We start from the raw sequence: 12,529 nt of genomic DNA on the forward strand, positions 1-12,529 counted from the left end.
AGAGGGAAACAGCACCACGGAGACAGTTAAGAAAGAGAACATATCCTCCGACTTACTGTAACATCACGGGGATTCAGCAGTATACATTATATATAGATAGTCACATAACTGGACGCAATTATAGAACGAACAACATTGATGTGACTGATACCAACAGGTGGAAAAAGTACCGAAGTCCAGACTAAGATGCAGACATTTCAGAAAATGTATGGTCTAGCTGTGTATATGTGAACTCTCACCCGCCCCACCCTCCGCCCATCCCTCGAGATACGTTCCAATCAAGGAAGGGAAGATCCCACCTACTGTGTATTTCTATCAATTTCTAATTTTATTTCAGATTTCCAGCATTTGTAGTTTTTCTTTGCTTTTGCTTAAGCATTGGCTTTCCACCAACTCTATCGCCACAACATACATATGAATAGTGTTCTTTTAATTATACATATAAACTTATGGAAAACCTATGAGGAGATACTTACAAATAGGGAGCCAAAGCCAGAGAACATTTAAAGAGTGAATTTGAATTACTATACCCAAAGCCTTTCCGCCATCCACAAGGCACAAGTCAGGAGTGTGATGGAATACTCTCCATTTGCCTTGATGAGTGCAGCTCCAACAACACTCAAGAAGCTCGACACCATCCAGGACAAAGCAGCCCGCTTGATTGGCACCCCATCCACCACCTTAAACATTCACACCCTCCACCACTGGTGTACCGTGGCTGCAGTGTGTACCATCTACAAGATGCACTGCAGCAACTTGCCAAGGCTTCTTCGGCAGCATCTCCCAAACCCACGACCTCTACCACCTAAAAGGACAAGGGCAGCAGGCGCATGGGAACACCATCTCCTGCAAGTTCCCCTCCAAGTTACACACCATCCTGACTTGGAAGTATATCGCTGTTCCTTCATCATCACTGGGTCAAAATCCTGGAACTCCCTCCCTAACAGCACTGTGGGAGTACCTTCACCACACGGGCTGCAACGGTTCAAGGCGGCGGCTCACCACCACCTTCTCAAGGGCAACTAGGGATGGGCAATAAATGCTGGCCTTGCCAGCGACGCTCACATCCCAGGAACGAATAAATTTTTTTAACCGAAAACATGAAGGATTGTGAAAAAACCCTTTTGGTTGAAATATTAGAATAAATATTTGTCTTGTAAAAGTTAATTGGTGCCCAACAGCATTCTAAGTATTAAGGGTATTCAAAGAGTAATGAAAGCATTTTTTACCTGGAACAGAGGTTCCCAGTGCAACAAACACCACTGCAGTAACAGAGTCCTTCAGTCCAATGGTACAGCCAAAATGGGAAGCCAAGTCACCAATAACAGCAGTTAGAAGGCCAATCACCACAATGGATACTACAAAGCAGGCCCAGCCATTCCAGTACTCCGTAGGAGGTACAATAGCAAAAAGAACTTTCCAGAAGACAGTCAGAAAGTGCATCACATAATCAAAGCATGAAGGCAGTTTCTCCTCAGCACATTCATCATCATCATCATCTTCTCCTGAAAAAAAAGTCAAAAGTTTATTAAAATAAATTGGTTAATGCCGTTGAAATAGTGGATGTAGGAACATTGTATAAACATAGTAAGCATGATACATCAATATTCACACGGCATCATTTCAAGACTACGTTATCTTAAATATAGTTTCTTTTGATAAAAAGGCAAAGCAAGACAGTAATTATTCCTTTTGTGCTACATGTTCTTTTTAAGTACAGTACAAGTGCATGCTTCATGTAGAACATACTAAGATATCATAAATATGTACCTTAGAATGTGTTACATTCCCACAACTGATTTGCAATTTCTTCGGATCAGTGTAAACCTTCATCACTAGCACATGATGCTTCTTGACACGTAATCTGATTTTCTCATCACGATTTAAAAATAAAAATTAGCCTCTTCTAAGAGTCAGGGATCATGTACACTGGAGCTGGTGATAAGGTTTATTGAATGGATAGCAAGGAATTCTTGCACAAGCAATACTTTTAAGATGGATATAATGAAAAACAGAATATTTTTTAAATGGTGAGAAACTTTTAAATGTTGGTGTTCAGAGAGATTTGGGTGTCCTCGTACAAGAAACACAGAAAGTTAGCATGCAGGTACAGCAAGCAATAAGGAAGGCAAATGGCATGTTGGCCTTTATTGCAAGGGGGTTGGAGTATAACAGTAAGGAAGTCTTGCTACAATTGTACAGGGCCTTGGGGAGACCACACCTGGAGTACTGTGCACACTTTTGGTCTCCTTATCTAAGGAAGGATATACTTGCCTTGGAGGCGGTGCAACAAAGGTTCACTAGATTGATTGCTGGGATGAGAGGGCTGTCCTATGATGAGAGATTGTGCAGAATGGGCCTATACTCTCTGGAGTTTAGAAGAATGAGAGCTGATCTCATTGAAACATACAAGATTGTGAAGGGGATTGACAGGGTAGATGGGAGAGGTTGTTTTCCCTGGTTGGAGTGTCTAAAACTAGGGGGCATAGTCTCAGGATAAGGGGTAGGCCATTTAAGACCAAGATGAGGAGGAATTTCTTCACTCAGAGGGTTGTGAATCTTTGAAATTCTCTGCCCCAGAGGGCTGTGGATGCTGAGTCGCTGAGTATATTCAAGGCTGAGATAGACAGATTTTCGGACTCTCGGGGAATCAAAGGATATAGAGATCGAGGTTGATGATCAGCCATGATCTTATTGAATGGCAGAGCAGGCTCGAGGGGCCGTATGGCCTACTCCTGCTCCTATGAAATAAAAAAGTTGCCTTAATGGGGCCAAGCGAGTACAGGACCTTCTATGTACTTCAGATTTTCCACTTGGTCTTCTCAGCTAATCAAAACAAAGACCACTAGAGGCATGGGTACTGCACAACTGTATGAACAGAGCTTTGCAGATTTCAGGTCATTAAGTCCATTGTTTGTGGTTTATCAGCATTAGTACAGGTGCAAAATGATCAGCTATTTAGTTGTCACTTGTTGTAGTGCTTTCAAATTCCCACATGTCTCAAATAGTAAAATAGTGCAATATAACATATAAGCTATAACTCAGAGAAATCAAAGTAACCCAGCGTTTCTTTAAAGAAGACAGGAAATTGTAGTGATAAAAGTGCTGGCTGGCTGCAGTTATAGAAGTAATTCTACAAAAATTTCACTCACTGTGAATGCATGTCAGGAATTTGACTGCGCATTTCCCATTGATTTTCCATTCAAAGCTAATTAATTTTGTTGTAGTCCTCACTCCTAATCTTAGCCAGATGTTAATCCATTTTTTAAATATTTTAACTAAAACAGGACTAATTGCTTTATCTGGAAGTTAATTCCAAGGGGGCGATTTTCCCAGCCCCGAGGAGGTGGGGCAGTTGGCAAAATGACAAAAACTGAGGGTGGGTTCGGAACCCGCCTCCAAGCAATATGCTGGAATTGGGTTTGATGGGTGCGATTCGGTTCCGCCTCCATCAGTCGGGAGAGGTAGTTAAGACCCTTAAATAATAGTTAAGGGTCTCTATAACCCTATTTTGGCAGGCTTTCGTTATTTTACCACATTTTCAGCATGTTGCATGACCCTCCTAAACCACGCCAGCTAATCCTGGCGGGTTGACAAGTGGGTGGCCTCCTCACAGCTGCAGCTCCACTATTAAAACGGAGCTTTCATCAGGGAGCAGTTGCAGTTGGCAGAACATTTGTTCCAAAGGTCTACCAGCATTTTCAGCAGGCCTACCAAAGTCGGAGATACATAGATACATAGAGATAGGAACAGGAGTAGGCCATTCGGCCCTTCGAGCCTGCTCCGCCATTCAATGAGATCATGGCTGATCTTCGTCTGAGATCATAGCTGATCTTACCAGTTCAGTACCCCGTCCCCGCCTTTTCTCCGTAACCCTTAATCCCCTTAGCCTTCAGAAATATATCCAATTCTCTCTTGAAAATACTTATTGAATTAGCCTTCGCAGCCCTCTGTGGCAGGGAATTCCACAGGCTCACCACTCTTTGAGTGAAGAAATTCTTCCTCATCTCTGTTTTAAATGATTTGCCCGCTATTTTTAGACTGTGGCCCCTGGTTCTATGCTCCCCGGCCATTGGAAACATTCTCTCTGAATTCAGCCTGTCCAGGCCTGCCATAATTTTATATGTTTCGATGAGATCCCCTCTCAATCTTCTAAACTCCAGTGAGTACAAGCCCAAACTATTTAATCTCTCTTCGTAGGTCATTCCCGCCATTCCAGGTATCAGCCTGGTGAATCGCCGTTGCACTCTTTCCATGGCAAGAATATCCTTCCGCAGATGGGGCGACCAAAACTGTACACAATACTCCAGATGCGGTCTCACCAGCACCTTGTACAGCTGTAGTAAGGTATCCCTATTCCTATACTCGAACCCCCTTGATATGAAGGCCAACATACCATTTGCCTTCTTAATCGCCTGTTGCACCTGCATGCTCTCCTTCAGTGACTGGTGCACAAGAACACCCAGGTCCCTCTGCACTTCCCCATCTCCCAATCTATTGCCATTTAGATGCTGCAGCTTCTATCTCTCAACTGTTGGACCTTCTTGGAAGACCCTCTCCCCGCTTGGACTGAGCGCTTCCCTAATGGAGGTATCTGCCAGCAGCATGGGAACCATTTATTTCCTTTCACCATGGACCTCAGATTCGGATGAGGAGCAGCCATGGCAGCAGCAGAACCAGGCAGCTCAGCGGCAACAGCAGCAGGAGTCCCAACCTCCTGCTCACCCACCTGATGCTGCACAAGGCAGAAGGCGACAGCGCATGGAAGCACGTCGTGCAAGGAATGCACTCATCCTGGCCAGATTTGCATAGGTTGCCCATTGTGGCACACGTGCTTGGCTCCTTAACACATGATGGACAATGGACATGACTCTCTGGCCTCCTTTCACTCTGACCACCAACCTGACCACGCAAGTGTCGCGGAGCCCGCAATGTGGAGCTGTCTAAGCCGAAATAACAGATGCCATCACGCCAACAGTTTGCCATCACCTAATTTTAACACATTCCCACAGGGATGGCATTTCATCAATAAACAGAATCAATCACCTAATCTGCACACAGATCTGGAGGTTATATCCCTTGCCAGCTGGACCCACACAGCCTTGGTTTCTTTGGGAGGCTTCTTCCTCCCAGATGAGGGGAAGAGCACCTCCCTGCTAGCTCTTGCCCCCTCAACCAGCATACCCAGCGCCTCATCAGAGAACCTCGCGGAGGCCCTTGCCTTGGAGCTGGCCATTCTTCAAGGAGGTAACAGCTTGGAGGTGGTGTAGCATCGACCAAAAACCAGTGGAATGAGCCAAGGCAGCAAGCAGCCCTTAAATGAAGCTGGATAAGTGATGTCAGCAGAGACGAGTTTCAGTCTCAAAACACTAATTGGCCATGGGGAACCCACACCTCTGAAATCAACTGGCCAATTAGGGGAAAATCACAAATTTTTCCTACCTCTCGGTGGAGGCGAGTTTGGAACCCACCCAAACTGAAACCCGCTTCCAACCCGCCTCCATTGGGAAAATCGCCCCCCACATATCTGAGGGATAGTCTCAAGTCTTCCTTGAAGTTTGTTAATTTTATACTCAGGTCTTCTAATTCGGCGCTTACAGTCAATGTTAAAGAGCTTCCTTACATCTATTTCCACTGGTTGATAAGCCGCTAACGGAAGGGCATAAATTTAAAATAATCACCAAAAGAATTAAAGGAAAGGTTAGATTTTTTTTTTATGCAGAGGGACCAACCTGAATCAGAATCCATAATAACTTTCAAACGGAAGTGGATAAATCAAAGAAAATTTTAAGTGGACATGGAGAAAGGGCAAGGAAATGGATCCAAGTTGGTAACTCTTTCAGAGAGCTGGCACAGGCATGGTGGGCTAAATAGCCAGCTGAAGCACATTTGGGTCATATATAGGCATTAAGCCCCTCATTAAAATATACTCCGCTCAGTTTTTGGGGTTTTTGTGGCCTAACCAGCAGTCTTTAAAGAAACTGCTGGAGGCTGCCAACAAAAAGGTAAGTTTCTGAATTTTAACTTATCTTGATGTGGAGCCAGGAGGAGCAGGACCAGCCTGATGGCTGCTGTTGGCATCACAGCGGGCCTAAATTGGCATCCTCAAAAGCGGCGAGCTTCATCGGGACGCCTGATTGGCGTCCGTGGCTCGCTGGAATTATGTTGGATAAGGCCAGAGTTATAATTTTGGGCGAGCCTCGGATCTCCGGCTTCTGGTTCACTCTAATTACGCCAACCATTTTGCACCTGAAACTGGGTCTAAACTCATTTCCCACCGCCCATTAGAAAAAGGGGTTATAGCAGAGGACTGGAGAACAGCAAGCGTCATATCCTTATATGTAAAGGTATCCAGAGGAGATCCGTCTAACTATAGACCAGTTAGTCTCAATTCCAGAATCGACTGTCAAGGACTAGCAGTGGAACACTTAGAGATAAACTAATAGGTAAGAGTCATCATCGATTTACAAAAGGTAAGTCCTGCCAGAATTTTTTGATAAAGTACCAAAAGATGTAGATACGGGATAGATTGTAGTGTGGAAAGCTTTTGATAAGTTGTCCTGTAGAAAACTAGTTCAGAAAATGAGCAGACATGCTATTGATGGCAACGTGTTGAGATGGATTGAATTGTGACCGGGAAGTTGGAAACAGAGGAATGGTGAGTATTTGGGATGAATAGTTGTGACGAGTGTAGTCCTGCAAGCTTGGTATTGGGACTGGACCTCTTCAACATTTACTAATTGATCTGGGAGAAGATGCCAGTAGCTTCATCTAAAAGTTTATGGATAACTTCGAAGTAGCAGGAGTGGCGGATACGATGGAAGACAGGGACAAGCTACAGGGGGAGGTGAGCAGATAACTGACAGTTTAATGTAGTGTAAAATCATGCACGTATGGATACTGAACAGGCAGCGGAACACAGGATTAGTAAGAAAGTATTAACAAAGACAGATCAGAGAAGGGAGTCATACTGGATACCTCAATAGATTAAGCCAATGTCTGGCTATTGTCAAAAAAGGTTAAGGTTGTATAAAAAGAGGAATAGCACCTGCTTAATATGTTACATTTCCAGCTTTTTCCAGTTCTGATGAAGGGTCCCAGACCTGAAACGTTAACTCTGTTTCTCTCTCCACGGATGCTGCCTGGCCTGCTGAGTATTTCCAGCATTTTCTGTTGTTATTTCAGATTTCCAGTATCCGCAGTATTTTGCTATTATATTGGTTAGGCTAAACTAGGAGTACAGTGTGCAATTCTCTAAGATATATTTGAGCTGGGAAAAGTACAGCGTAAAACTACTAAAATGTTAGAATAGTAAATAAAACACATGAGGATAAGCTCAAAGAACTGGGCCACTTTGTTGAAGAGGAGAAATCTGAAGGGTGATATTATTAAGGTTTCCACATTAATAAGGCTCAGAGATGTGGCGGATTAGTCAAAGCCATTTGTATTGACACAAGACAGCAGAACATAGGGACAAGAGTATAAATTGAGAAGAGGTGGATTCAGAAAGGACCTAAGGAAACACTGGGGTACAAACTGGTCATCACTGTGTCCGTTTTCTGGATACATTTCATAATGGTGAGTTCCAAATGGTTTTTCAGCAGGAAAGTAACCTTGGTGGGTCTAACTGCTCACCTGACCAGTTTCTGCTGGGCAGGGAGGGTTAAAATTGCTCCCTTTTATTATTGCTCCTCTTCCTGCTAGCTTTACCTGATAGGAAAGCCATAATGGCCTCTCCGCTCAGTCTACCAGTTAAAATAGCTGTCAGGGCCTGATGATGTCATCACACCCCAATCTGCAAATTTAAAGAATGAGCTTGCGGTTTTTCAGACATTTTGAATATACTTTTGAATTGGGCAGGCAGGTAGCATATGAAATTCCAAGTAGAGTAATTCAAAGTGGGGGCAAAAAATCCAGGAAGGGACTCTTGATTAAATGGAAAGAAAATAATATGCATGGAAAATGAAAGTGATCCGGGGTCCTGATTGGCAATATATTGAAGCTATCACAACAATGCTTGGCGGTGGTGAGTAATTAAAATCAGACGTTAAAAGGTCAATATTGAGCCGAAATAGTGAGGTAGTCCTGCCACTTTATAAATCATTGGTGTGATTGCACTTGGTGTACAGTTTTGGTCACCACAGTACAAAAAGGATACTGAAAGGATACAAAAGAGAGCAACCAGAATGATTGAGAGGATGAAGGGATTGGATTATGAGGAGCGATTATATAAATTGGGTATATTCTCACTGGTAAAGAGAAAGTTGAAATGTAATATGATTGCTGTTTTTAGGATTTTACAGGGACTAGATAATGTAGACCATGACGAGCTATTTCACTTTGTCCTGAACAGCAGAACCAGAGGACGTGGCCTGCGCTTGAAGGGGGGGGGGGTCTGTTTTAGACTAATTGATAGAGACTGATAGCTATAATTAGTTAACAACTCCATTATTGTTGTATCATGCGACTACCAGGATGATAGCAGGCAAACTAGATAGAACTTGTCTTTTTCCATCTAGCAATTCCTATGTTTGTCCTTACTGCCTGCTCAGAAAAGCAGGTTTAAATAAAAGACAGCGCAAACGGAGTGGGATGTTGGCGGGTAAGTGTCCAAATCATTTTAGCTGCCTGCCCCGTTTCCTCTTGGTTAAAATCACCCCTTTGTTTCAAGTCAGGTACAAGGCAGAGGGAAACTTGTGGAGACATGACACCACATGAAAGTCAGCAGAAGAGTAAATAGTAACTGATGTAATGAGAGAAGGAAACTGCTACAAAGAAAGCAAACGCAGTGTACATTTTACCACACAGTACTTACTGTTATTTTAAAAAAACTAGTTGAATTGCCTTAAATCAGTAAGGCAACATTATGTTTTTGAAATGCAACATTTTGACTTTCCTGATTGTTGCATGAGGAAAACATGATAATCTAAATCAAGTTAATCATGGGGTTCATATTAATTGAACCCATTACAAAATTGGAAGTTTCACTGCTATTTACTATGACTCATTTGGCAGTAGAATCATATGTTGTAAAACACAATGAAAAAGAATAAATTACTACTAGATTGGAACATTTGTCAGGTTATAGCACTGTGAAACACCATTTGTACATTTTATACCAAGAAGTTGTGGCATATCAACTAAGTTCCTTGTTCTGTTTTACCAAGGCATGGGTTAAAAATGAATGCTTATTTACAGGGTGACTTAGATGTACTGATGATGTTTTTAATAGTGCTGACATTATACTTCAGAAAAACTCCATATGGATGTTGTTTATTACATGTCAAAGGTACATGTAAATTTATTGGCATCCAGGATAAATGAAATTTGCCTGAAGCTATTGATAATAAATTAAAATCTGCTGGGTTTATAAATCGCTAGCGAGTGTCCTCCGTACATTGAATTACTTCTGCACCAGACTGACTTACTACAACATTTCACAGGTATGTAAAAGAAGAGGGCCGAGTTAGCTAATCACATGATGGATGGCAGTAGGTGCACTATAATTAACCTCAATACACCTTGACTGAGGTTGTGACTAATCAACCTGGAGTCCTGCTCTTGATCCCGATGCAGCAATCATGGTTGGTGTAGTGTCCGTGTGTAGATAAAGACACTGAAGACAGGCGTTGGTTCATAGGTATTTACTAAGCAAGTCTCTGGGGGGGGGCGGGGGGGGGGGGTTTCTAAAGGATATACACAATACACAGGCTTATATAGCCCAAGTGGGATGGTATGGGGCGGACATGTAGTGCTTTACCCCATTGTTCTTTAAGAACTTTCTGAATTCTTCGGACACAAATTGCGGTCCATTATCAGAACATATCTGCTCCGGCAGCCCATTCCTGGCAAATATGGTCCTTAATACTGTGATGGTTTTTTCCGTGGTGGTGGAGGACATCTTTATTACCTCCGGCCACTTGGAGTGTGCATCAACTGCGATTAAGAACATTGAGTCCAAAAATGGACCAGCAAAGTCGATGTGCACCCTTTGCCAGGGAGATGAGGGCCACTCCCATGGATGTAGAGGGGCCTGTGGCGGAGCATTTTGGACCTTCTGGCATCCTAGGCAGCTCTTGGTCATGTCTTCGATGTCTCCATCGATACCTGGCCACCATACAAACGCCCTAGCTAGGTTCTTCATTTTCACTCCACCCAGATGCCCCTCGTGAAGCTCCTTTAGCACTTTATCCTGGAGTTTGGGTGGAATCACCACTCTGGATCCACACATCAAGGTTCCTCGGCACACTGACAGCTGTTCTCTTCTTTGCGAGAATGCTGGCAACAGTGGTTCGCCATGTGCTGGCCATCCTTTCACTGTTAAATCGTAGACCCGTGAGAGAGTAGGGTCATTTCTTGTCTCCCTTTCAATGGCAGAATTTGTCACCGGTAGACATTCCACTATGGTAGAGTGGAATATCTCTACTGGGTCTACTGTAGGTGCCTCTTCTATCGTTGGCAACGGTAGGCGTGATAAACCGTCAGCATTCCCATGCTGTTTTGACCCTTTGTATTCAATGTTGTATTGGTGTGCCCCTAGAAAAAGGGACCACCTCTGTAGTCTTTGTGCCGTCATAATGGGGACACCTTTTTTAGGGTTGAATATGGAGATGAGGGGTTGATGGCACATACACCACAGTTGGAAAGTTTGTGTATCTAGACATCCGGCGAAGACAAGAACAGGGAAGTTCAAAAGCTTTGTAATGTAGCAAAATTTCAAATATAAAACACTTTTTAATGCTATTTTAACTATTGGGGAGCTCATACAAAATGATTCAGAAGATTATTGTTGCAGTTGACAACGCAGCAGATAGGTGCATTTGTAAACTTGTTAGGTTATTTAAAAAAAAGACTTGCATTTATATAGCACCTTTCATGACCTCAGGACGTCCCAAAGCGCTTTACAGCCAAGTGTATTCACTGTTGTAATGTAGGAAACATGGCATAACAAGCTCCAACAATGTGATAATGACCAGATAAACTTTTTTTTTAGTGTTGTTGGTTGAGAGATAAATATTGGCCAGGCCACTGGGGATAACTCCCCTGCTATTCTGCGAAATAGTGTCATGAGATCTGTAACGTCAACCAGAGAGAGAGCGCAGACAGGGCCTTGGTTTAATGCGTCATCCAAAAGACGGCACCTCTGGCAGTGCTGCACCCCCTCAGTACTGCACTGGAGTGTCAGCTTAGATTTTTGTGCTCAAGTTTCTGGAGTGGGACTTGAACCCACAACCTTCTGACTCAGAGGCGAGAGTGTTACCAACAAATCAGTAACATAAACAACACTGTAAAATTCATTGGTATGGTCCTTGTTACAAAATTTCAAATTGCTTCAAGGCCAGCAACTTGCTTTAGAGCCAGTAACAGCAACAGAAACCAGTGACATCGGCGGTCTTTAGACAGTTATAACATAGTAATTGCCTTCACTTACTATCCAGATGGGAAGCCAAATGTTTTCTGGTACGACCCTACCCCCATGACAGCGAATTTAAGCATGTACTTCAACAGACAAGACCAAAGTTGAGACTAATTCTATCCTCACCTGACATCTACACACAAGGGGGTAGAGTTTCTGCTCTTTTCCAATAGTAATAGCAACACAATCCAGGTAAAATCAGCCAAAACAGTGCAAAATATCGGGGAATTTTAAACGTAAACTAGTTATGCCCAAAACTACTTACACCTTTGTAGTTTCCAGCAAGGGTCAGCAGACGGAGAGCTGGAGTGAACTGGCTGAAATTTATTGCCCCACTCCAGATACACAGAGGCCAACTGGGAGATCAGCTAACTGAGCAGTGGCCTGGTCTATATGACTCAGTACCACATCATGCAACCAATAGGCAACCAGGGTGCATATGGTGGCTTTTCAAATGCCAAAAAAATCAGCTCTGTGATCAGAGGTCAAAAGTTGCTAGGTAATAAAAAAAGGAAGAAAACTAGTGGGCAACAATTGTGTCAAAGTAAGTGGCAGTATAGCGGCACAGTACACTGGCACTCCACCCTGCCACAAAGTGGTTGGATACAAAGTGCACCCTGCCACAAAGTGGTTGGATACAAAGTGCACCAACAGTATTTCACACAGCTGCAATCATGGTCTTGCTGTCATGTGAGGTCTAAAGCTGAGGCAACTAACTTTTCTACATGTAGAAGAGGGAAAGTCCAATTCTACTTGTGCAGGGAGTTCTCCTGCTGACCTAACCAACATTCCTCTCAAACAACGCCAGACAAAAACCATCGCATTGCTGCTTTGGGTTCCTGCTCTGTGCAAACTGGTTGCCTACATAACTACATGAAGTGCTTTGGGATATTTCTAAGAGACATTCTAGGTATGTTGTCAAGTGCAGCATGGGTAGAGGCCTCAAAGAAGGTTGTCTGTCTATTCTCTTAGCAGGGAATGATGCACGCTCAGGGAGAAATACAGAGATGAGAAAAGAATAAATAATTTCAGAAGGACTCCCCCAATGGCACACCTGGTTATGAAAGTAATTGGCTGAGCCATAGAGACCAAGGAGGTCCCAGGATTGATGTG

The 12,529-nt window shown here is 43.3% G+C and overlaps 1 protein-coding gene across 7 annotated transcripts in view; it reads right to left on the minus strand.

The window, feature by feature from the left end:
- Nucleotides 1–12,529, minus strand: part of LOC147112989 (sodium/calcium exchanger 1-like) — a 334,193-nt gene that overhangs the window by 45,861 nt on the left and 275,803 nt on the right. For all 7 annotated transcript variants that reach the window (XM_085997853.1, XM_085997852.1, XM_085997851.1 and 4 more), the window contains one exon: nt 1,230–1,505. In XM_085997853.1, the coding sequence (XP_085853979.1) occupies nt 1,230–1,505 (276 nt within the window). The remainder of the gene's footprint in view (nt 1–1,229; nt 1,506–12,529) is intronic.

This window comes from Somniosus microcephalus, chromosome 9 (genome assembly GCF_052327205.1).
Source record: "Somniosus microcephalus isolate GS21.2 chromosome 9, FLI_Smic_1.0, whole genome shotgun sequence".
Lineage (NCBI taxonomy): Eukaryota > Metazoa > Chordata > Chondrichthyes > Squaliformes > Somniosidae > Somniosus > Somniosus microcephalus.